This window comes from Lucilia sericata, unplaced genomic scaffold (assembly GCF_015586225.1).
Source record: "Lucilia sericata isolate MDLA Ls3-8-SP2 unplaced genomic scaffold, ASM1558622v1 Contig002302F_arrow, whole genome shotgun sequence".
In the NCBI taxonomy this organism is placed as follows: domain Eukaryota; kingdom Metazoa; phylum Arthropoda; class Insecta; order Diptera; family Calliphoridae; genus Lucilia; species Lucilia sericata.
This window is the reverse complement of record NW_023996118.1, coordinates 34,377-60,716: the sequence shown is the minus strand read 5'-3', so window position 1 is coordinate 60,716 and position 26,340 is coordinate 34,377. Positions and strand designations below refer to the sequence as shown.

Sequence of the window (26,340 nt, the reverse complement as noted above, 5' to 3'; positions counted from 1 at the left end):
CTAGACTATAGACTAGACTATAGACTAGACTATAGACTAGACTATAGATACACTATGACTATACTATAGACTAGACTATAGACTAGACTATAGACTAGACTATAGACTAGACTATAGACTAGACTATAGACTAGACTATAGACTAGACTATAGACTAGACTATAGACTAGACTATAGACTAGACTATAGACTAGACTATAGACTAGACTATAGACTAGACTATAGACTAGACTATAGACTAGACTATAGACTAGACTATAGACTAGACTATAGACTAGACTATAGACTAGACTATAGACTAGACTATAGACTAGACTATAGACTAGACTATAGACTAGACTATAGACTAGACTATAGACTAGACTATAGACTAGACTATAGACTAGACTATAGACTAGACTATAGACTAGACTATAGACTAGACTATAGACTAGACTATAGACTAGACTATAGACTAGACTATAGACTAGACTATAGACTAGACTATAGACTAGACTATAGACTAGACTATAGACTAGACTATAGACTAGACTATAGACTAGACTATAGACTAGACTATAGACTAGACTATAGACTAGACTATAGACTAGACTATAGACTAGACTATAGACTAGACTATAGACTAGACTATAGACTAGACTATAGACTAGACTATAGACTAGACTATAGACTAGACTATAGACTAGACTATAGACTAGACTATAGACTAGACTATAGACTAGACTATAGACTAGACTATAGACTAGACTATAGACTAGACTATAGACTAGACTATAGACTAGACTATAGACTAGACTATAGACTAGACTATAGACTAGACTATAGACTAGACTATAGACTAGACTATAGACTAGACTATAGACTAGACTATAGACTAGACTATAGACTAGACTATAGACTAGACTATAGACTAGACTATAGACTAGACTATAGACTAGACTATAGACTAGACTATAGACTAGACTATAGACTAGACTATAGACTAGACTATAGACTAGACTATAGACTAGACTATAGACTAGACTATACTAGACTATAGACTAGACTATAGACTAGACATAGACTAGACTATAGACTAGACTATAGACTAGACTATAGACTAGACTATAGACTAGACTATAGACTAGACTATAGACTAGACTAGACTAGACTATAGACTAGACTATAGACTAGACTATAGACTAGACTATAGACTAGACTATAGACTAGACTATAGACTAGACTATAGACTAGACTATAGACTAGACTATAGACTAGACTATACTAGACTATAGACTATAGACTAGACTATAGACTAGACTATAGACTAGACTATAGACTAGACTATAGACTAGACTATAGACTAGACTATAGACTAGACTATAGACTAGACTATAGACTAGACTATATAGTCTAGTCTATAGTCTAGTCTATAGTCTACCATAGACTAGAATACAGTCTAGACAAGATTATAGACTAGAATACATTCTAGACTAGATTATAGACTAGAATACAGTCTAGACTAGATTATAGATTATACTATAGATTATAGACTATACTATAAAGTGGACTATACACTGGTCCATTGATTAGTATGTGTACTAGGAAAACTAGAGAAAATGACGTGGGGGTACCGCAGTATTATTCGATATTAAAAAGTACTGAAATTTCAGAATTTTCCATGGAATATAGGTCACTATATAGTCTAGACTATAGATCAAGCTAATGCTTGGTGTATAGACCAAAATCTAAATTAAAGATTAATTGACTGTATATCAAACTCTAGTCGGAACAATATCTCAAATTACAGTTTTGGCTGTAGATCAAACTATGTATAGTCTGATCCATAGTCTGATCACTATATAGTCTAGACTATAGATCAAGCTAATGCTTGGTGTATAGACCAAAATCTAAATTAAAGATTAATTGACTGTATATCAAACTCTAGTCGGAACAATATCTCAAATTACAGTTTTGGCTGTAGATCAAACTATGTAAAGGTCTGATCCATATATCAAACTTTAATATGATCTATAGATCAGACTTTATTTAGAACTAATGATTAAACTCACAAGAAGTGAAATATCTGTCCAAAATTTTTTCCAAACACATCAATTTAAAGGACAAATACAATTTCCAATAAAGAAAACGTGGACAAAATAAACATCATTAACAATAAATTATATATTAATTACCTGTGGCTCACTAGATGGATTAACATAGGAACGCCAATATTCACCATCATCAGAATATTGTACAATATATTCGGTAACATATTCATTGGTTAGTGGACGTCCCATAGTGGCAATTTTACGGGTAGTGCTTTTATAACCCAAATCAATGGTTAAAAAGTGATTGTAAGTATTTTCAACAGGTGTCCATGCCGAATTACCTTTGATTTTTGTTTTATTCATTATTTATTAAGTTAATTGGAATGATAGCAAAGAAGGTTAAGAGGTGTAAGAGGTTAATTAAGTTAATTAGTTAATGAATGACAATAAAGAGAGATGATATACTTTGAAATGTTAAAGAAATAAATTTGTACTATAATAAAAAAAAGAAAATAAATTACTTTAAATAAAAGGCAAAACTAATTAAATAAAAAAATTAATTAATTAAAAAGTGCTTTGAAATAAATAAAATAAAATTGCAAAATTATTTACACATTAGTGCGTTTTATAAATTATAAATAATTTATTGGGGAATCCTTCACCTTTTTTTGTTTTAATAATATAATTAAAATTTCCTTGTTATTTATTTAAGGGGCTCTCCCTGTTTCTTACCTTTATATTGCCACCCGGTTCTTTATAATCGGCAAATTCTAAATCTGTTATACCATAACTTATGGCATATTCTGTAACAAACTCATTACTATGTGGTCTTCCCTGCAGAGCAATATGTGTTACATTTTTAACACTACCCAAATCGATTATTAAACGTTGATCAAAATCCGAATGTTTAGCAGACCACGATGTACCAGCTTTTTAGAAAGAAATTAAAAATTTTTAAAATAAAAAAATAAATAATAATTTAAATAAAAATTAGAAATAAAACATAATTTAGACAAAGTTGGTAAATCGAGAACTGAATTGGGTTAAAGAGACCTTTAAATCTTCAAGGACTTATAACTAGAGCTCTTAATCAATATTAAAGTACTGGGAGCTTCCAATTTTGATTCTGGCAGTGAAACTTCTAAAATGTTTATATCTTTTTTTTCACACAAAGATCTGGGATAAAAAATAAACTATATATATAGGTCTATAGATCAAAACTATAGTCTAATATATAGATTAAACTAATTTCTAATCTATAGATCAAACTACAGATCAAAATTATCTAATCTATTGATCAAACTATCTAGCTACAGTTAAACTGTAATCTGATCTATTGATCAAAGTATACTGTTGCCTATAGATCAAAAAATAATCTGATCTGGTCTATAGATCAAACTATAGTCTGATATATTCATTAAGATATAATCTGGTTTATAGTCTGGACTATAGATCAGACTATATATCAAGCTATAATCTGGTTTAGAGAACAAACTATAATCTGGTACATAGATGAAAATATAGTCTGGTCTATAGATCAAACAACCTGTAGTCTTGTCTATAAATCAAACTATAGTCTGATCTGTAGATCTAATCTATAGATCAAACTATAGTCTGCCAATATGAAACTATAGCCTGGATAAAGGATCAAACTACAGCCTGGACTATAGATCAAACTATAGTCTGAACTAAAGATCAAACTATAGTCTGGGCTATAGTTGAAATCATAGTCTAGACTATAGACTATATTCCAGATTCTGTATAAAACTATTATCCACAGACTGACGAACCTAATCTAAAATGTTGTTAATATTTTCATATCATTCCTTAGATCTCCCTTCGCGACGGGTAGTCATCTTGACGCGATGCGAAGGCTTATGTGTGATGACCCATGCAGGCCGTGCTGGTAGGGCTACCCATGCCAGAGGGGCTCATGACGAGCACATACTAAGAACTACCCTTCCCACGACTGGCAGCGTCTGTTTCTCCCCGATGGGGCGGCTACCAGTCCAAGTACTTGTCAAAAGATCTCTACTCATCCTTCGGATGTGTATCTTTTGACAGTACAGTCCGTTCGGGATCTTTAGATCCCTAAACTCCACGACGGTCCGTCTAAATCCACCAGCGTCTGTTCCCACATTGGGCGGCTTGGTGGTCTGCAAGCACATCATATGCAGAATCATATACTTGGCAGCAAGTATAAAATGCACACCGTTTTTAATGTCCAATGTCCGACAAGAAACCGTGCCCCGCGTATCCGGTAAGGGGCCTAATAATCTCCGGAGACCCTACCCCCACGGCGAAGGCGACAGGCTGTGGAGAGTCGAGTGCTACTGCCACCCAGGTTAGTCCAGCTGGATGCAGCAAAATAAGCAGCGAGGCACCTCTGGACGTCACCCCAAGTACCTCAAAGGCAGCTCAGGTCCGTATTGGCAAAATGCCGATAAAACCCCCTGTTTCGGGGACTACTAAGGCCACCAAAACCAAGGTAGCAACCCCAGTGCCGGTTATGCACGAGGGAACTGCGAACAAGATTTCGGGTTCTCAAACGGCATCTCCCAATGCCAACACGGCGAATAGTAAGACCCCCAGGCACGTAACACCAGCAAGAAGGGCCTTCCTACAACGGCGCTCCGCCGCCAAAATTCTAGCGCGCTTAGCTGGCAAGCCAGTTGAGTCACTAAGTAAAGAGGACAAGTCCTCTCTAGAATGGGCTAAGGGAAAATTGGCCGTTCTGGAGAAGAGTCCCCCCCTCACGTCTAAGGACGCGCCTAAACGGCAACGTTCTGAGGAGGAGACTAATCTTCAGGGCCAGCAGCCCGGGACAAAACGTCCGAAACCGTTGCCCCCCAAGCCGCATGACAGGACCTCCGGTGAAGTGGTTGAGAACCAATTCACGCGTGCTGTCATCGACAGGGGTGACATAGATGGCGCTATGTCTCCATCCAGATGGGACATAGTGCGAAAAAAGCTGATGGGGGTGTTCTGGGAAGTTCTTAAACAGAACCCTGGTCCCCCCCCACAGTGTGAGGACGGCGGTTGGTTTCACAACAGAGTGAAGCTAATGGCCTGTTCCAACGAGCGCTCAGCTTTGCTCCTGAAGCAGGCTGTGTCGCTGATAAAGGATCCGTGGGAAGGTGCTAAGCTGGAAGTGGTCTCTGTGGACGAGATCCCACGAAGGCCTAGATCCACCGCCATAATTCCTGCGGAACCACATAAAAAGGCAGCGATACTGGAGCTTCTACAGGTTGGCAATCCGGATCTTCCAACTCAAGATTGGAAGGTCGTCAGGGTTTCTCAACCCGTAGGAAGCTCCAGAAGGATTGTTGTGATCCTGAACCAGGAGTCTTTGGCGCCGCTTCGCGAGAAACAAGGGAAGGTCTACTACGGCTTCGAGTCGATCTTCCTCCGTGTCTACCGAGGCGATGACAAGGGACTATTGGAACAGGATGATCCCGATCCTGACCAATCCGCTGCGGATATGTCTTGCGACGAGACTGACCTTTCGCTGAGTCAATCAACTTCTAAGTTGGTTAAGGAGGGGGAAGAGTCAGTTGACGAGGACGATCTCCTTGCCTCTGACAAGGAGGACGCCAACGTCACAGTGTTGCGTAAAGACAAAAAAGGAGATGGTGAGAGTAACCCAAATTAATCTCCACCACTCCAAAGCAGCCTCGGCTGCACTGCTCCTCCGAATGGGTGTAAGTGGGGAGGAGCTCGCCCTAGTCCAGGAACCCTGGATTCACCAAGAAAGGGTGAGTGGACTAGGCATGAAAAGCTTTAAGCTATTGTACGCAAAAGGATCTGGTAAGATTCGATCCTGTATAGTAGCCAAAAGCAGTCTTAACATCTTCATTCTTTCTGATTTCAGTGATGAAGACACCGTAGCAGCCATATGGGAGACCAGTGTAGGTGCTATATTGGTTATCTCGGCGTACATGGCTCACGACCACAGCGACCAGCCACCGAACAACCTGGTCTGCAGATCCATAGAGATGGCAAACTCGAAAAGCATGCCGATCATCATGGGGGCTGATGCCAATGCCCATCACACTGTCTGGGGAAGCTCGGACATAAACGCTAGAGGTGAGTCAATCTTTAACTTCATTCTAAGCAATAATCTTGATATTTTAAATACAGGATCCGAACCGACCTTTATTGTTTCAAACAGAAGGGAAGTTCTTGACATTACGCTGGTTAGTTCTATGCATCATGATAGGATAAGGGGATGGAGAGTCTCAAGTGACTGCTCTTTCTCTGACCATCAGTACATCGATTTTGAAATCGTAGTTGACAAAGTGGCCCCAAAGCCCTTTATAAACAGGAGACGAACAGATTGGGAAATGCAAATGGGGCTAATCTCACGTTCACTCCAGGATGTACCGATCATCGAAAACCGATCGGACATAGAAAACGCGGTTGAAACCATAAATCAAGCTTTCAAACACGCGACTTCACTGTCTTGTAAACAGAATATGCACAAAGGCAGATGCAGGCCCCCATGGTGGTCTGCGGACATTGCGAAATCTCGAAAAGAGACGCGCAGACTGTTTAACGAGGCAAAGAAAACAGGAAACTGGATTTCTTATAAGACCTCGGTTAATCGTTTCAAGAACCTGGTAAGAAATGCAAAGCGCAAATCTTGGAAAACCTTCTGTAGCGGCGTGGAAGGTTCTTCTGAGACCAGTCGTCTGCGCAAAATCTTATCATCTACTCCTCCTGTCCCAAGTTTCATTCAGAAACCTTGTGGCAGTTGGACGACCAGTAGCCAAGAAACCTTAGAAGTTTTAATGGCCACTCACTTTCCAGGCTGTCAATCTCCGGAAAACGGGACTGACATGCAGTTTACAGATCTCCCAGCTGATACAAGAATATCCATAAATGAAGATAAAATCAACTGGGCGATAAACAGCTTCGACCCCTACAAATCACCGGGTCCTGACGGTATAATACCTGCGGATTTGCAATACAATGCTGTCCATCTTATGCCTTGGCTAACGCGGATATATGATGCCTGTTTAAAATGGTCTTATATACCCGAACCCTGGACCAAGTGCACAGTGGTCTTCATTCCGAAAGGAGGAAAGACCTCTCACACGAAGCCAAAGGATTTTAGACCAATTAGTCTATCCTCCTTTCTTCTCAAAACTTTGGAAAGGATAATTGATCTGCATCTCAGAATACATATCAAACCTGACCATTTATCAGCATCTCAACATGCCTACATGAAGGGAAAATCTGTTGAGACTGCATTACATTCGCTAGTTTGTCACATTGAAAAGACAATAGCGCAAGGGGAATATACACTGGTTGCCTTCTTGGACATCGAGGGGGCTTTCAACAATGTTCACCCTGGGTCGATAACAACGGCCCTAACTGGTCTGGGTATAAACCAACCAATAACAGCTTTCATCAAGAGATTACTGACTCAGCGAATCATTATCTCCGAAATGGGAGCAGCAAATGTCACAAAAGTGGCAAATCGCGGTACCCCACAAGGTGGAGTTCTATCTCCACTTCTGTGGAACCTAGCGTTGAACCCACTTCTTATGGATCTTAGATCTATGGGATTTAAGGTAATAGCATATGCAGACGATGTGTCTGTAGTAGTATCTGGCAAATATCTGGATACTTTATCGCAAAGGATGGAGATTGCACTCAGGACACTCAGTACATGGAGCAACGTCAGTGGCCTTGGTGTTAATCCATCGAAAACGGAACTTGTTCTCTTCACTAAGAAGTACAAGATACCCACCTTCACTCTCCCACGACTGAATGGGATAGAATTGAAGTTATCGGATAGTGCTAAATATCTGGGAGTAATCCTAGATTCAAAACTATCATGGCATTTGAACACTCAATCTAGAGTATCAAAAGCGGCTGCGGCCTTATACTCGTGTAAAAGAGCAATTGGCAAATCATGGGGCATAAACCCCAAGAATACCAAATGGCTCTTCGACATGGTAGTCAAGCCCATACTATTGTACGGTGCACTTGTATGGTGGAAGTCTGTACAAAAGGACTCACACCGCAAACGTTTTGAGGGAATCCTTCGCACATCAGCTCTGTTGATAACGGGGGCTCTCCGCACCACCCCATCAAAGGCTCTCTTTGTCATGATGGGATGGCTACCTATTGATCTAATGGCCCAAGAGGTTGCCCTCAACGCGGCTATTAGACTCAATACAATTGGTATGTGGCATATGATTCAGTCAGGTCACTCCACCATCCTCAATTGTCTAGGAGAAATTCCTGGCAATATCGACTATTGCATCGCCAAACCGTCTTTTGATAGAAGCTTTTCGGTGAACATCCGAGACGACCCAAATGTGATGGAAACAATCCTCCATGATGGATCGTATAAGGTTTTCACTGATGGCTCAAAATCAAACCATGGTGTAGGCGGTGGCTTTTACATAGCACATTCGGGAACGGAAGTATCATTCAAGCTTCCTGACCAATGTAGCGTCCTTCAGGCTGAACTATCAGCCATTAAACGGGCTGCAAACTGGCTCAGGTTTTATCGAATATACGGTGTTAATATTCGAATTTATACCGACAGCCAGGCAGCCCTTAAGGTTCTAAGTGGTGTCTACACGACGTCAAACTTAGTCCTAGAATGCCGGGCATCCCTTAACGAGATGGCGAAACATTCCACAATAGGACTGTATTGGATTCCAGGACATCAGCAAATTCCTGGTAATACCATCGCGGACTCTCTTGCCAAGTTAGGCTCCTCGCTTGCAGGAGAGCATACCGACCCTTTTGTCGGTATACCGCTTTCAACCTGCAAACGCTCGATACGTGAAAAACTATATGAGCTTGCGCAATGCAGATGGTCGACTGAAGCCACCTGTAGACAGGCAAGGATCATGTGGCCATCTTACGACCCACAAAGATCCCAAGCCCTTTTCTACATTCCGAGAGTTAATCTACGGAACTTAACGGCAGTGGTAACTGGCCACTGGCCTTTCGGACTCCATGCAAGAAGACTGAACTTACCCAGTAACGACTTCTGCAGGAGCTGCCAGGATGAAGAGGAAGAAGAGAGTATAACTCACTTCCTCTGTCATTGTCCTGCCCTAGCTGATCACAGAGTGGGTCTGCTAGGTAGCTATTTTCTGCATGACTTAGCGGATCTATCGGAGGTTGATATCCGAAAGATAGATTCCTATATTCGTGCGACAAACTGGTTCGGTGGAAACCAGAGTGATTAGGTTGAAGTGTACTAATACGCCGACCGTTCTCTCTCGTTTCAGGTATCACAAAGGGATCAAAATTCTGGACCCAAGTGTGTCCCCAGTGATGACATCGCGAGGACGACCTGCCTACCTAACCTAACCTAGATCTCAATCTATGCTTTAAATTGAAACTAAAAATCATTATAATTTTTGTCTTTCCTTTTTAAAACAATCTATCTTTTTCTATTTCCATCAATTATAATGCCCTGCCCATAAAGATGACAATTCATGTCGTTTAAATCTTAAAAACAAAACATTAATTTGTTACGCTCAAAAAAATTTATGCATGTGACTTAATGGTCACTACACACGCCAACCAAGTCACATGCCATGGCAGTTAGTAAACAAAGGAGAAAGGACCACAAAAGGCTACAGGATAAAGCAAGACAAATTTTTAAATTTAACGACCCCTAACTAGACAAGACAAAAAAAAAAAAATAACAAAACAATAAACTAAATTCAACACTTTTAGCTAATTTTATAAGATAAACGTGACTTTTCTGTAAAGTCATTCAAAACAAGAAACAATTTTGTTATGAAAAATTAAATGTTTATAAATTTGAAATTGTTACCATAAAGTATTTCAAAAAAAGGGCAAAAATGTGTTTTCAAAAAAGTACATGGTTGTCATGTGTACAAATTTATTATGCAATTTAAAGTTAGAATGCAATAGAGAGAGAGAATGAGAGTGGGTCAAGGTAAATGTTGAATGTTTTGGTTTTAATTGCTATGGGGAAAATTTAAACATATTTGCAAGTAAAAAATTAAGACAGAAAATCAATTAAAGCAACAATGAATTTAGAAATAAATGGTGTTTTTTGAAATTAGAATAAATTTACAATAATATGCATTAGGAAACAGCCGAGACATCAAATCAAAAATATTTCTGTAGATAATATTAAATGGATTTAAATGACCTCAAAGGATTCCCAAGAGTACCTCATATCTCTGCTTATAAGATTTCTAGAGTAGTTTCACTATAGATCAAATTATAGCTACGACTTTACATCAAACTATAGTCTGGACTATCGACCAAACTAAAAATGAACTAGAACTAAACTAGAACTGAACTAGAACTGAACTAGAACTGAACTAGAACTGAACGAGAACTGAACTAGAACTGAACTAGAACTGAACTAGAACTGAACTAGGACTGAACTACGACTGAACTAGAACTGAACTAGAACTGAACTAGAACTGAACTAGAACTGAACTAGAACTGACTAGAACTGAACTAGAACTGAACTAGAACTGAACTAGAACTGAACTAGAACTGAACTAGAACTGAACTAGAACTGAACTAGAACTGAACTAGAACTGAACTAGAACTGAACTAGAACTGAACTAGAACTGAACTAGAACTGAACTAGAACTGAACTAGAACTGAACTAGAACTGAACTAGAACTGAACTAGAACTGAACTAGAACTGAACTAGAACTGAACTAGAACTGAACTAGAACTGAACTAGAACTGAACTAGAACTGAACTAGAACTGAACTGGAACTGAACTAGAACTGAACTAGAACTGAACTAGAACTGAACTAGAACTGAACTAGAACTGAACTAGAACTGAACTAGAACTGAACTAGAACTGAACTAGAACTGAACTAGAACTGAACTAGAACTGAACTAGAACTGAACTAGAACTGAACTAGAACTGAACTAGAACTGAACTAGAACTGAACTAGAACTGAACTAGAACTGAACTAGAACTGAACTAGAACTGAACTCGAACTGAACTAGAACTGAACTAGAACTGAACTAGAACTGAACTAGAACTGAACTAGAACTGAACTAGAACTGAACTAGAACTGAACTAGAACTGAACTAGAACTGAACTAGAACTGAACTAGAACTGAACTAGAACTGAACTAGAACTGAACTAGAACTGAACTAGAACTGAACTAGAACTGAACTAGAACTGAACTAGAACTGAACTAGAACTGAACTGAACTAGAACTGAACTAGAACTGAACTAGAACTGAACTAGAACTGAACTAGAACTGAACTAGAACTGAACTAGAACTGAACTAGAACTGAACTAGAACTGAACTAGAACTGAACTAGAACTGAACTAGAACTGAACTAGAACTGAACTAGAACTGAACTAGAACTGAACTAGAACTGAACTAGAACTGAACTAGAACTGAACTAGAACTGAACTAGAACTGAACTAGAACTGAGCTAGAACTGAACTACAACTGAACTAGAACTGAACTACAACAGAACCAGAACTGAACCAGAACTGAACTACAACTGAACTACAACTGAACTAGAACTGAACTAGAACAGAACCAGAACTGAACCAGAACTGAACTAGAATTGAACTAGAACTGAACTAGAACAAAGAGTCTGGATAATGTTCAAAAATATAGTCTGGACTATAGAACTAATTATAGTCTGAATTATTGATCTAACTCTTGCTTGAAACTATAAATCAAAGTAAAGATGTAGATTGACCTATTTGCCCAAGATATTTCCATGAACTAAAAAATTACATAGCTTTAAGAAGTTTTTTAGTAGTCGCTCTTTGTTTTAAAAACACTTCCAAAATTTCCTAGCCCCGAAAATAATTCTAAAAAATCCCTTTAACATTCACTGAGTAAACTTAACAACCCACTTAAGAGGCAACGAACTAATCAAACTATGTATTTAAACATCAACCAACTAACCAACCCCCTTGTTAAACATCTGCACATGAAAATTATTTGTTAAAGAAATGAAATCAAATAAAAATTAGGAGTACAAACAACAACAACAACGATAATAATAAACAATCAGTTGGAAACTACTTTTAGGTACTTTAAACCATAATAGTGCAGTGCACAATTAAATAAAACAAAACGATAAAAACAATTGAAATTGCATTACGAGAACATTGAAGCTTGCTTTCAAAGTGTTGGAGGAAAAATGTTCGAACAATAATTCCATAAAAGAAATGTGTAAAAGTGAATTTACTTTACTTTGTTAGCGCTAAATGGGGTGCTGCGCAAATTTAATACTGAACACACTCTAATGCTTTTACTGAAATATGAGTAAATAGCAGTTTAGTTTCGAAACCTCAACAACAAGGGGTGTGAAATCAAAGTGGCCACATACTAAATTTTCTGGTAGAAAAAAATGGAGTTTTTTTTAGAAGAAAAAAAAAAATGCATTGAAAAATATAATTGTGTTCCTAATTGCTGTAAATATTGTTATGTTAAAAATTTACTGCAATACGGATATTATACCTTTAGCATAATTATATAACTGTAGGGTTTTTCCAATACTTTTAAAATACATAGTAAAATAATAATAAGTATGTACTTTAAGATAAGAAATTTAAAAATTTGCAATAAGTTTTCAAACTTGTGGTTTGATTTGGCAATAAACTGCGCTTATCAGTATTAGTTTTTATTTCTAGTTCTATTTAAGTTCTAGTGCAGTTCTAGTGCAGTTCTAGTTCAGTTCTAGTTCAGTTCTAGTTTCTATCAGTTCTAGTTCAGTTCTAGTTCAGTTCTAGTTCAGTTCTAGTTCAGTTCTAGTCAGTTCTAGTTCAGTTCTAGTTCAGTTCTAGTTCAGTCTAGTTCAGTTCTAGTTCAGTTCTAGTTCAGTTCTAGTTCAGTTCTAGTTCAGTTCTAGTTCAGTTCTAGTTCAGTTCTAGTTCAGTTCTAGTTCAGTTCTAGTTCAGTTCTAGTTCAGTTCTAGTTCAGTTCTAGTTCAGTTCTAGTTCAGTTCTAGTTCAGTTCTAGTTCAGTTCTAGTTCAGTTCTAGTTCAGTTCTAGTTCAGTTCTAGTTCAGTTCTAGTTCAGTTCTAGTTCAGTTCTAGTTCAGTTCTAGTTCAGTTCTAGTTCAGTTCTAGTTCAGTTCTAGTTCAGTTCTAGTTCAGTTCTAGTTCAGTTCTAGTTCAGTTCTAGTTCAGTTCTAGTTCAGTTCTAGTTCAGTTCTAGTTCAGTTCTAGTTCAGTTCTAGTTCAGTTCTAGTTCAGTTCCAGTTCAGTTCCAGTTCAGTTCTAGTTCAGTTCTAGTTCAGTCTAGTTCAGTCTAGTTCAGTTCTAGTTCAGTTCTAGTTCAGTTCTAGTTCAGTTCTAGTTCAGTTCTAGTTCAGTTCTATTCAGTTCTAGTTCGTTCTAGTTCAGTTCTAGTTCAGTTCTAGTTCAGTTCTAGTTCACGTTCCTAGTTCAGCTTCAAGTTCAGTTCTAGTTCAGTGTCTAGTTCAGTTCTAGTTCAGTTCTAGTTCAGTTCTAGTTTCAGTTCTGTTCAGTTCCTAGTTCAGTTCTAGTTCAGTTCTAGTTCAGTTCTTAGTTCAGTTCCTAGTCAGTTTCTAGTTCAGTTCTAGTTCAGTTCTAGTTCAGTTCTAGTTCAGTTCTAGTTCAGTTCTAGTTCAGTTCTAGTTCAGTTCTAGTTCAGTTCTAGTTCAGTTCTAGTTCAGTTCTAGTTCAGTTCTAGTTCAGTTCTAGTTCAGTTCTAGTTCAGTTCTAGTTCAGTTCTAGTTCAGTTCTAGTTCAGTTCTAGTTCAGTTCTAGTTCAGTTCTAGTTCAGTTCTAGTTCAGTTCTAGTTCAGTTCTAGTTCAGTTCTAGTTCAGTTCTAGTTCAGTTCTAGTTCAGTTCTAGTTCAGTCTAGTTCAGTTCTCTAGTTCAGTTCTAGTTCAGTTCTAGTTCAGTTCTAGTTCAGTTCTAGTTCAGTTCTAGTTCAGTTCTAGTTCAGTTCTAGTTCAGTTCTAGTTCAGTTCTAGTTCAGTTCTAGTTCAGTTCTAGTTCAGTTCTAGTTCAGTTCTAGTTCAGTTCTAGTTCAGTTCTAGTTCAGTTCTAGTTCAGTTCTAGTTTTTCAGTTCTAGTTCAGTTCTAGTTCAGTTCTAGTTCAGTTCTAGTTCAGTTCTAGTTCAGTTCTAGTTCAGTTCTAGTTCAGTTCTAGTTCAGTTCTAGTTCAGTTTAGTTCAGTTTATAGTTCAGTCTAGTTCAGTTCTAGTTCAGTTCTAGTTCAGTTCTAGTTAGTTCTGTCAGTCTAGTTCAGTTCAGTTCAGTTCTAGTTCAGTTCTAGTTCAGTTCTTAGTTCAGTTCTAGTTCAGTTCTAGTTCAGTTCTAGTTCAGTTCTAGTTCAGTTCTAGTTCAGTCTAGTTCAGTTCTAGTTCAGTTCTAGTTCAGTTCTAGTTCAGTCTAGTTCAGTTCTAGTTCAGTTCTAGTTCAGTTCTAGTTCAGTTCTAGTTCAGTTCTAGTTCAGTTCTAGTTCAGTTCTAGTCAGTTCTAGTTCAGTTTAGTTCAGTTCTAGTTCAGTTCTAGTTCAGTTCTAGTCAGTTTTAGTTCAGTTCTAGTTCAGTTCTAGTTCAGTTCTAGTTCAGTTCTAGTTCAGTTCTAGTTCAGTTCTAGTTCAGTTCTAGTTCAGTTCTAGTTCAGTTCTAGTTCAGTTCTATTTAGTTCAGTTCTCGTTCAGTTCTAGTTCAGTTCTAGTTCAGTTCTAGTTCAGTTCTAGTTTCAGTTCTAGTTCAGTTCTAGTTCAGTTCTAGTTCAGTTCTAGTTCAGTTCTAGTTCAGTTCTAGTTCAGTTCTAGTTCAGTTCTAGTTCAGTTCTAGTCAGTTCTAGTTCAGTTCTAGTTCAGTTCTAGTTCAGTTCTAGTTCAGTTCTAGTTCAGTCTCTAGTCAGTTCTAGTTCAGTTCTAGTTCAGTTCTAGTTCAGTTCTAGTTCAGTTCTAGTTCAGTTCTAGTTCAGTTCTCAGTTCAGTTCTAGTTCAGTTCTAGTTCAGTTCTAGTTCAGTTCTAGTTCAGTTCTAGTTCAGTTATGTTCAGTTCTAGTTCAGTTCTAGTTCAGTTCTAGTTCAGTTCTAGTTCAGTTCTAGTTCAGTTCTAGTTCAGTTCTAGTCAGTTCTAGTTCAGTTCTAGTTCAGTTCTAGTTCTAGTTCAGTTCTAGTTCAGTTCTAGTTCAGTTCTAGTTCAGTTCTAGTTCAGTTCTAGTCAGTTCTAGTTCAGTTCTAGTTCAGTTCTAGTTCAGTTCTAGTTCAGTTCTAGTTCAGTTCTAGTTCAGTTCTAGTTCAGTTCTAGTTCAGTTCTAGTTCAGTTCTAGTTCAGTTCTAGTTCAGTTCTAGTTCAGTTCTAGTTCAGTTCTAGTTTAGTTCTAGTTTAGTTCTAGTTCAGTTCTAGTTTAGTTCTAGTTCAGTTCTAGTTCAACTTAATTCTATAAATAACGATCAATCAATAATGAAAAATTCCCACAATTTTATTATTCTAAAATAACAAAATATTTCATTCTATTTAAATTCTGTTTGAATTTAGCAAACAAATGGAGCATGAAAACGATGTTGACAAAGAAGTCTGTAAAAAATAAACTAAAGGTGTTCATAATACCAAACGTATTATAACTTAAAGAAGCTTTTTTGCTTATTAACAACTATTTATGTTTTTTCTTTGTACTCATGTCAAAACTTATTTTAGTTAGCAGCATGATATGTTTATAAAATGAAAATTTGCTTAGTTTTGACATTTATATCCTTTTTCCTTTCAATACAAATACGTTTATCACGCAAAATTATAAGAAAATAAAGCTATTCATCAGAACTTCATAAAGAATTAAAAAATCCATGGTTTTTAAATAAAAAATAAACATGAAATTTGTGAATTTGAAATTATTAATAGGGCATATTGTTTACAATTCATTTGTTTTAAAGTGTGGGAAAGTAGAATAAAATAGTTTTCTGTTTTTTAAGAAACAGAAACTCGTTTCGAAAGCAAATTGGAAATTATATGATTTATATCAAAATAAATGCGAAATGAATTAATTTCCTTTCGATGTGTTTAAAAGTTCCTCTAAAACATTCATTTGCAGTGACTCGAGCAAGAAGCTATCAAACTTCTTAAACTATGCGACAGCTGTTTCATTTCTTTTAATAACTAAATCTTGTCATTATAAAAACCGTTTAAATAACGTTTATAAGGTAATTTTTTTAAATTTATTCAAAAGTAATAAATGTCAACCATTTTTGTGCAAGAAAATAATTTACCTTAACATTATGCATTTATGTACATAATTTCAACATATTTGTCCTAATTTATGTTCTTAATAGAAATAATAACAATTCTATAACTATAGCAACAGGACAAAGAACCAATTCCCCCCAAAAGTTGTTCTGCTTAAATTGATTTAACATAAAAATTGATAAAACTTTACTTTACAATAAATTTAAGAAAAAATAACAATAAATATGTCTGTTACATGTCTAACTTAAATATTTAACAAACTATAAACTTAAATTTAACAAAGACACACCTTAATAGGACTTTTATAATTAAGACAATATTATTTATTAGGTTTACTTAAGGCTGTGCGACAATAATCTATAATTTCTTGGTCATTTTGTTGGACTGATGTATGCAAGAGTTCATTTATAGTGAGTAATTGAAATTTATCAGTTTTTTCAGGTTTAAAATTACGAAAAGCTATAGCAGCACAATATTTAGGATGCAGCAAATGTTCCTCAAAATACCATTGAGTCATGGGTAAATCATTACATTTTAAGGTAGTGCCACATAAGGGTTGTGTTTCCAAGTTAAGTTCCTTATTAGAGTCCACAGTAAATGCAATTTTTTGTAAATCCACTGTTATACCCACACCCAGCTCTTTGACATAAGATTCCTTTAAACACCAGTGACGCATAAAAGCTTTTAGTTGTTGCTGTTGATTGAAATGTGGCTGGCAAATATAATTCCATTCGCTATTGGCAAATTTTCTATGCATAATACGAAAGAATTCTTTTAAATCTTTGCCTCCGGAATATTCCATTTTCATGACATCACAACCAATGCCAAAGTCATTGAAATCTGTTTGGTTCGTATTTATAACACCGGCTAATATCACATAATTGCCTTGATGTGAGACATTAAAACTAAGAGCAGGTGTAGCTTTTGTCCCTTCATTGGGCAGTAGATAAGGTTTTCCTCTTAAATCTCTGGCAAATTTAATGTCTTCATAGGGCAAATTGCACATTTCACTGACGTACTTACGCATAAGTAAACGTCCCACTAATGATGATAGAAAATCATTAATAAAATAGAATTTCATTAATCTAGTCCTTTCCTCCGGCTGTATGGCGGCTACAGCTTGTGTTAGCTGATTTAATGTGGGTGACGACCAAGTGCTTAGGTCAAATGCCCATCTTGTTGTTGCTAATTTATTTGTCATTACTTTATTTTTTTTATTCTGGCAGTTTATGGTTTTAAAATCATCAAAACTGTTGATGATGTTGGTGTGTAGTAGTTTTTTAAATTAAATAGTTATAATTTATAAAATGAATTTAATTAAATTCACTAGTGTTTACTAAGGAATGTGTAGTTTTCTAATAAGAACAACTGTCAAAATTAAGTAAAGAGCAAAAGGGAGAGAAATGCAATGGCAAATATAAACAAAGAGATGAAAATTAACTAAAAGCAGTGGTGCCAACATTTAAAATACATATAAAAAGAAATTATACCGTAAAAGTGTCTAAATATTATAGAGTTATAGTAGCAGATAAAAATTCAAATTTTTTATAAAAGACTCAGAAAAATGTTTTGAAAAGTAAACATTTTTATAAAAAATTTTGAAAATTGTTACTCTATCGTGTTTCTGAATAATATTTTATAAAAAAGAGATAAATTATTGTGGAAAGACCATTTGTGTAAGAAAAAGTAAAATTTGTCAATTAGGATAAATAAATATTTTTGGATACAATTTGAGATGTTCGTTACCAAGTTTATTGATAGCTTTGGTGAAGGATTTGTAAAATTATAAAAAAATGTTTAATAAAAAATCATAATTTCTAAAAAATGACTACTAGCCAGAAATACAAAATTAAACTTAGAAAATAACAAAAAATCTAGAATAAACATTTTTTTCTCAAAACTTTCACTAATAAGCATCATTTAACTAATTACGACAAAAAAACTAAAATTGAAAAAAATTAAACTAAAAACAACTGAAAAATTATAAATTAATAAAACAAAAACAAAAAACGAAATAATTTATTTATTTACTCACCATTTAAACGAGCTTTTTCGGGACCACGATCATTGAGTGCAGAGGTAGCCGTTAGCACGGCTCTCTCCATTAACGGTGTGTTGCATTCATAATCCGAAAAGTAATCGCTGTAGGAATCTAAAATTAGATGGAAGAAAAACAAAAACAGAAAAGAATGATAATTTCAATAAAATATAAATAACATATTGAAGTGAAGTGTATTTTATTGATGGTTTGTTATTAAATCGAAAACATTTGTTTCAAACATATGTGTGTAGTATTATGTTAAATATTTTTTTGTTGTACGTACATATTTTATTTGGCAAATTTCCATATTTTGTATTTATTTATTAATTAAATTTTTTTAGAATATGAGTGAGTACACTCTTATCATTTTAAGTGTTAAATATTTGTTATACTTAGTTCGGCATACATATTATATTAATACAGTGTTTAGTTATTCAATCATGAACTTTTTTATATTCCTTTCAAAAATTTTTTATGTTCAAAATTGTAACTCAAATTATTATTAAATTAGAACTGAACTAGAACTGAACTAGAACTGAACTAGAACTGAACTAGAACTGAACTAGAACTGAACTAGAACTGAACTAGAACTGAACTAGAACTGAACTAGAACTGAACTAGAACTGAACTAGAACTGAACTAGAACTGAACTAGAACTGAACTAGAACTGAACTAGAACTGAACTAGAACTGAACTAGAACTGAACTAGAACTGAACTAGAACTGAACTAGAACTGAACTAGAACTGAACTAGAACTGAACTAGAACTGAACTAGAACTGAACTAGAACTGAACTAGAACTGAACTAGAACTGAACTAGAACTGAACTAGAACTGAACTAGAACTGAACTAGAACTGAACTAGAACTGAACTAGAACTGAACTAGAACTGAACTAGAACTGAACTAGAACTGAACTAGAACTGAACTAGAACTGAACTAGAACTGAACTAGAACTGAACTAGAACTAGAACTGAACTAGAACTGAACTAGAACTAGAACTGAACTAGAACTGAACTAGAACTGAACTAGAACTGAACTAGAACTGAACTAGAACTGAACTAGAACTGAACTAGAACTGAACTAGAACTGAACTAGAACTGAACTAGAACTGAACTAGAACTGAACTAGAACTAGAACTGAACTAGAACTGAACTAGAACTGAACTAGAACCGAACTAGAACCGAACTAGAACTGAACTAGAACTGAACTAGAACTGAACTAGAACTGAATTAGAACTGAACTAGAACTGAACTAGAACTGAACTAGAACTGAACTAGAACTGAACTAGAACTGAACTAGAACTGAACTAGAAATGAACTAGAACTAAACTAGAAATGAACTAGAACTGAACTAGAACTGAACTAAAACTGAACTAAAACTGAACTAAAACTGAACTAAAACTGAATTAAAACTGAACTAAAACTGAACTAAAACTGAACTAAAACTGAACTAAAACTGAACTAAAACTGAACTAAAACTGAACTAAAACTGAACTAGAACTGAACTAAAACTGTACTAGAACTGAACTAGCAAAATCAATCCCTAAATAACGGATTATGAAAATCACATTTCATTCTTTATTACAATAAATAATATAAATTTTGAATATAGTGTAGGGTGTCATACAGCGGCTCTGTCCGAATATACATTCTTACTTATTTTTGTTTATATGAATTTTGTTGTTGTCTTGCTGGCACGACATGATTTAAATTGTTAAAAAAAAAACACAAAAACGGTGGGTGTGAGTAAGGAAATAAAGGAAGTTTTGCGGGTACAGTACCTTAAAAAAGTAAACGTACACTTTTCATAATTTATAATACAAATATAATAAAAATATTCCCCTAAATAATTACGCTTTATAAAACAGTTTGCTTTTTTAAATAAATAATGCTCTACTTATTTAAATACAAAATATGTACGTATGTGAAAATAATATTTTGCTGTACGTTAAAAATTATCGCTCACTGTTGAAACACATTGCGTTGAAAGTTATAATTGATATGTTTGTTGATAACTTTTGAATTGTGCATGATATTGCACATAAATTAAATATTTTTTATTTTTTTACTTTTTGCATAAACATTTAAATGGAACAATAACATTTTTTTTTTTCTAGAAATTCATACTATGTACAAAGAATAGGAATCGATATAAAAAGTTTTGAAAAATTATAACTTGTAACAACAATTTCCCAAAGTTATTTAAACCATACTCAAAACTATTGATTCTTTACTACATACAAAAAAGAACATTTCAATGTTTTAAAAATTATAGACCAACGAAGTTAAAATCATAATAGTATTCATACTTAAATAGAGCATGTTAAAACAGCAATGCGTGAGTTTTAGTGTCAAAATATAAAATATATAAAACATTAAATAAATATTCGTGACTTTTACAATAAAATTTTAGTCATTTTAAAAGATTTAGGACAAATATGTAAACTTCCTTAATAATTTGAACTTTTGCTCTAGTAAAATTCAAATAAGAAATAATTACTTAAAAATGTAAATACAAAATTATGAAAATTTCAACCACTATTACCCAAACGAATTGAAAAACGTCTAAGCTTTACAAATGATTGCATAAAATTGTGCATGTTTAAAACAAATTCTTGCACTTGTAGTGCCAATTCGTATGTTTGTAAACCAGGGGTTATACAGGATATAAAACATACATTTGTAAGTACTTACATAAGGATGTTGTTGTGTTCTTGTGTATGTATAGTAGAGGGTGGTTTTTATTTACTTTTTTCTTTGTTTATTTGGTAAATCCAACAACATCACCTTTTGCTAGTTGAAGTATGGGCATTGTATGGCAAAGCTTTATGTCTAGATGACGAGTTGACGGTTACAAATCTGTCTGTCTAGTTAAATATATTTAAATGAAGGGTTGTTAAATATGTTTGTTTTAGATTTGCTTGGGGTTTGTTTTATATCCTTGTAAGATTAATACCCAAGTTGCTAATTTTTCAAAATATTAAAATATGTAGGTAATTTTGGGAAGAATAGTGTTAGTTTAATTGGATCTGCAAAGGTTTAAATAATAACAATATGTTCGCTTTATAATGCTACAATGTCGGTGTTGATTCCAAGCAATAAAGTATAATCCCAGTATGCTAACAAATTCGAACTTGAAATTGGAACTGAACTAGAAACTGAACTAGAACTGAACTAGAACTGAACTAGAACTAGAACTGAACTAGAACTGAACTAGAACTGAACTAGAACTGAACTAGAACTGAACTAGAACTGAACTAGAACTGAACTAGAACTGAACTAGAACTGAACTAGAACTGAACTAGACTGAACTAGAACTGAACTAGAACTGAACTAGAACTGAACTAGAACTGAACTAGAACTGAACTAGAACTGAACTAGACTAGAACTGAACTAGAACTGAACTAGAACTGAACTAGAACTGAACTAGAACTGAACTAGAACTGAACTAGAACTGAACTAGAACTGAACTAGAACTGAACTAGAACTGAACTAGAACTGAACTAGAACTGAACTAGAACTGAACTAGAACTGAACTAGAAACTGAACTAGAACTGAACTAGAACTGAACTAGAACTGACTAGAACTGAACTAGAACTGAACTAGAACTGAACTAGAACTGAACTAGAACTGAACTAGAACTGAACTAGAACTGAACTAGAACTGAACTAGAACTGAACTAGAACTGAACTAGAACTGAACTAGAACTGAACTAGAAACTGAACTAGAACTGAACTAGAACTGAACTAGAACTGAACTAGAACTGAACTAGAACTGAACTAGAACTGAACTAGAACTGAACTAGAACTGAACTAGAATAGAACTGAACTAGAACTGAACTAGAACTGAACTAGAACTGAACTAGAACTGAACTAGAACTGAACTAGAACTGAACTAGAACTGAACTAGAACTGAACTAGAACTGAACTAGAACTGAACTAGAACTGAACTAGAACTGAACTAGAACTGAACTAGAACAGAACTAGAACTGAACTAGAACTGAACTAGAACTGAACTAGAACTGAACTAGAACTGAACTAGAACTGAACTAGAACAGAACTAGAACTGAACTAGAACTGAACTAGAACTGAACTAGAACTGAACTAGAACTGAACTAGAACTGAACTAGAACTGAACTAGAACTGAACTAGAACTGAACTAGAACTGAACTAGAACTGAACTAGAACTGAACTAGAACTGAACTAAACTGAACTAGAACTGAACTAGAACTGAACTAGAACTGAACTAGAACTGAACTAGAACTGAACTAGAACTGAACTAGAACTGAACTAGAACTGAACTAGAACTGAACTAGAACTGAAACTAGAACTGAATAGAACTGAACTAGAACTGAACTCGAACTGAACTAGAACTGAACTAGAACTGAACTAGAACTAACAGAACTAAGAAGCTGAACTAGAACTGAACTAGAACTGAACTAAGAACTAGAACTAGAACTGAACTAGAAGCTAACTAGAACTGAACTAGAACTGAACTAGAACCTGAACTAGAACTTGTAACTGAAACTGAACTAGAACTGAACTAGAAACTGAACTAGAACTGAACTAGAACTGCAACTAGAACTGAACTAGAACTGAAACTAGAACTGAACTAGAACTGAACTAGAACTGAACTAGAATGAACTAGAACTGAACTAGAACTGAACTAGAACTGAACTAGAAACTGAACTAGAACCTGAACTAGAACTGAACTAGAACTGAACTAGAACTGAACTAGAACTGAACTAGAAACTGAACTAGAACTGAACTAGAACCTGAACTAGAACTGAACTAGAACTGAACTAGAACGAACTAGAACTGAAACTAGAACTGAACTAGAAACTGAACTAGAACTGAAACTAGAACTGAACTAGAACTAGAACTAGAACTGAACTAGAACTGAACTAGAACTGAACTAGAACTGAACTAGAACTGAACTAGAACAGAACTAGAACTGAACTAGAACTGAACTAGAACTGAACTAGAACTGAACTAGAACTGAACTAGAACTGAACTAGAACTGAACTAGAACGAACTAGAACTGAACTAGAACTGAACTAGAACTGAACTAGAACTGAACTAGAACTGAACTAGAACTGAACTAGAACTGAACTAGAACAGAACTAGAACTGAACTAGAACTGAACTAGAACTGAACTAGAACTGAACTAGAACTGAACTAGAACTGAACTAGAACTGAACTAGAACTGAACTAGAACTGAACTAGAACTGAACTAGAACTGAACTAGAACTGAACTAGAACTGAACTAGAACTAGAACAGAACTAGAACAGAACTAGAACTGAACTAGAACTGAACTAGAACTGAACTAGAACTGAACTAGAACTGAACTAGAACAGAACTAGAACAGAACTAGAACTGAACTAGAACTGAACTAGAACTGAACTAGAACTGAACTAGAACTGAACTAGAACTGAACTAGAACTGAACTAGAACTGAACTAGAACTGAACTAGAACTGAACTAGAACTGAACTAGAACTGAACTAGAACTGAACTAGAACTGAACTAGAACTGAACTAGAACTGAACTAGAACTGAACTAGAACTGAACTAGAACTGAACTAGAACTGAACTGAACTAGAACAGAACTAGAACTGAACTAGAACTGAACTAGAACTGAACTAGAACTGAACTAGAACTGAACTAGAACTGAACTAGAACTGAACTAGAACTGAACTAGAACTGAACTAGAACTGAACTAGAACTGAACTAGAACTGAACTAGAACTGAACTAGAACTGAACTAGAACTGAACTAGAACTGAACTAGAACTGAACTAGAACTGAACTAGAACTGAACTAGAACTGAACTAGAACTGAACTAGAACTGAACTAGAACTGAACTAGAACTGAACTAGAACATAGAAAATATTTTTTTGCAAAAAATTAATATAGAATATTTGAAACTATTTCTGGTCTGTAAATGACTTGATGAGGTTCACTACTTTCTTTAAAATCAAAATATTTTTTTGCAAAAAATTAATATAGAATATTTGAAACTATTTCTGGTCTGTAAATGACTGACCAAAGTTGTGTTCTAATTTTTTTTTTTTTTAGCAATTTGGTCCATTTTGAACGCCAAGGGGATTTATTCTTCAGAAAGAGTTTAGAAAATATACATCCCCTATTTTCTCAGGATTAGGTCTTAGGAAATTAATACTTTATGCAATACTTTTTAATGGTTTTAAAAACACATTTTAAATCTCGTGAAATATTGTAAAGATTTTTATTATACTACATTGATTTTCTAAAAAAAAAATCACATAAGAAAAGCACGTGTTTTTATATATAATATAATTTGCCAAAAATTTTCATAGACATGCGCTGAAATATTTATTTTAAAAGGATTCAAAGTCAATATTTCTTTAAAAATAAAATAAATATTTATAAATTGTTTAAAGTACATGTATGTGCAAATAAATTAAATTGTTTGCTTTTTCCAGCATGAGTCACTTTATTCCAGATTATGACGTTTAATTTATTTACAAATAAAGACAAACGTTTTATTAATTAAATAACAAAAATGTTTTTGTTTATTTGCCGTTGACAAACCATAGAAAATTTGAGGCGTTGTTTTTGTTATTTTATTTTGTTAAGCTATTTTATAACTTTAATTAATAATAAGAGGAGAGAGAGAGATGTTGAGAGAGATATTGAAAGAATAACTAAGTTGTTTTTTGTATTCAACAAATTTTACTAATATCGAAAGAATTTAAACATTTTTATTAGTTCTACAATTATATTTAGTGTCTATGACAATAGACTGTAATTATATTAGTTTTTGGCGTTATCATAAAAGATTTCTGGTTGAAATTGTTAACTTAGGAAGAGTTTTCTGGAAATATTTTAAGGATTACGTTGAGGAACTGCACTTTTGAAACGGATATTTCATTTAGATAAATGCATAATACTTTCATCTATTGATATTCCTACTCTTCAACTTGGTGTCCTATAAAACCCTAGGTAATTATTGACAACAATCTTTGTGATCCAAATGAAATCAGTAAACAAATGTGATTAAAAAACCAAAACAAAAATTTTAAAAAGTAAACAAACAGATCACGTTACAAAAGAGCAGGTGTTTTCTTTTATAAACCTCTCTTTTCAACACTACTCTTTTACTATTCCCATACTCTTTCAATAAATGACGAAGCTACTCTTAAATTATTAAAGAAACAACAAATATACTTTGACAACTCTTCATTCACATTGTTGAATGAAAGAAAGACTCATACTTCGAACACGCCCAAAAAAATTAATTTAAGCCTGGTTTATTAATTAAATTTAATTGTAAAGAACCCTTTTACTACTTACCAGCATTTACATTTGTTGTTAGAATAATTGCTAGCAGCAGCACGGCTACTAAATTATGCCACATATTGCTGGCAAGCAACTTGTTTCTTATTGGTTTCTTTTTTTTTCACCAGAAAAAGAAAACTATTTGTATGGGGTACTTATTATATTGTATTTTAACACAATTTGTTTTTTTATATATAAAAATACATTTGTTTAATTTTATTGGCTTTTAAAGCTATAAATAACAATCAAATATTTTTTTGTTAACAATATGCTGTTTTCTTTTAGAACAACTGCAAACACAATGAAAATTTATTAGTTGTGTACTTTTTTTCTTGTAGTTGTCCAGCGGAGCACCCACTTTTTTCTGCTTAAAGATTGTTATGAAATAAACAATGCAAATTTGTGTGGTCTATTATCTAATTGTTTTAGGGAAAACACACTTTTTCTTTAATTTTTATATTTTAGTTTACACAATATTAATTAAAATTATATAGAGAAAAATATTAATGTGAAATATTAAATATTTTCTTCTCACTACACACAACACACACGTCTACTTCGCAAAGCGTTCAAATTGGTTTTGTCAATTTTCTTTCTCAAGAAAAAGTTTTAAGAGAGGACAAAAGAAATGTCAATGTTTTATAATATTTAAATGTTGCTGGCAGTGTTTGTTATATACAAAAGTTAGTTGCTGTAAAATTGCTCATAAACTACCATATATTTACAACTCATTACCTAATACCACTTTTTACAACTCTATGTTATTC

At 34.4% G+C, this 26,340-nt stretch overlaps 3 protein-coding genes across 6 annotated transcripts; 1 reads left to right on the top strand and 2 right to left on the bottom strand.

Moving 5' to 3' along the window:
* Positions 1-2,120: 2,120 nt before the first annotated feature.
* LOC119613778 (neurexin-4-like) lies at positions 2,121-26,143 on the bottom strand. 3 transcript variants are annotated; one of them, XM_037969819.1, is made up of 4 exons: positions 25,589-26,143; positions 18,254-18,370; positions 2,763-2,959; positions 2,181-2,371 (listed from the first exon to the last, which is right to left on the bottom strand). In XM_037969819.1, exons 1-4 carry the CDS (start codon positions 25,650-25,652, stop codon positions 2,324-2,326), a joined length of 426 nt encoding a protein of 141 aa, XP_037825747.1. In that variant the 5' UTR covers positions 25,653-26,143; the 3' UTR covers positions 2,181-2,323. The 3 variants fall into 3 exon arrangements, with proteins under 3 accessions (XP_037825748.1, XP_037825747.1, XP_037825746.1); XM_037969818.1 differs by lacking the exon at positions 2,181-2,371 and adding an exon at positions 2,449-2,523; XM_037969820.1 differs by lacking the exon at positions 2,763-2,959 and having other exon boundaries at positions 2,121-2,371.
* LOC119613776 lies at positions 3,800-9,352 on the top strand. Of its 2 annotated transcripts, none has more exons than XM_037969816.1 (3): positions 3,800-5,785; positions 5,902-6,116; positions 9,290-9,352. In XM_037969816.1, the coding sequence occupies exon 1, from the start codon at positions 4,258-4,260 to the stop codon at positions 5,680-5,682; it is 1,425 nt and encodes a 474-aa protein (XP_037825744.1). In that variant the 5' UTR covers positions 3,800-4,257; the 3' UTR covers positions 5,683-5,785; positions 5,902-6,116; positions 9,290-9,352. The 2 variants fall into 2 exon arrangements, with proteins under 2 accessions (XP_037825744.1, XP_037825743.1); XM_037969815.1 differs by having other exon boundaries at positions 3,800-5,837.
* LOC119613777 (L-aminoadipate-semialdehyde dehydrogenase-phosphopantetheinyl transferase) lies at positions 16,519-17,621 on the bottom strand. Its single transcript, XM_037969817.1, has one exon. The coding sequence runs from the start codon at positions 17,417-17,419 to the stop codon at positions 16,538-16,540; it is 882 nt and encodes a 293-aa protein (XP_037825745.1). The 5' UTR covers positions 17,420-17,621; the 3' UTR covers positions 16,519-16,537.
* Positions 26,144-26,340: the final 197 nt, after the last annotated feature.

What these genes read in the sequence shown, in the direction of transcription:
- LOC119613776 (XM_037969816.1), top strand. Translation starts at nt 4,258, where the DNA reads ATGTCCGACAAGAAACCGTGCCCCGCGTATCCGGTAAGGGGCCTAATA.
- LOC119613777 (XM_037969817.1), bottom strand. Translation starts at nt 17,419, where the DNA reads ATGACAAATAAATTAGCAACAACAAGATGGGCATTTGACCTAAGCACT.
- LOC119613778 (XM_037969818.1), bottom strand. Translation starts at nt 25,652, where the DNA reads ATGTGGCATAATTTAGTAGCCGTGCTGCTGCTAGCAATTATTCTAACA. An exon ending in AACAACAAATGTAAATGCTG is followed by an intron (nt 18,371 to 25,588) that starts GTAAGTAGTAAA and finishes ATCTAATTTTAG; the next exon opens with ATTCCTACAGCGATTACTTT. An exon ending in AACCGGGTGGCAATATAAAG is followed by an intron (nt 2,524 to 2,762) that starts GTAAGAAACAGG and finishes TTTTTATTATAG; the next exon opens with TACAAATTTATTTCTTTAAC.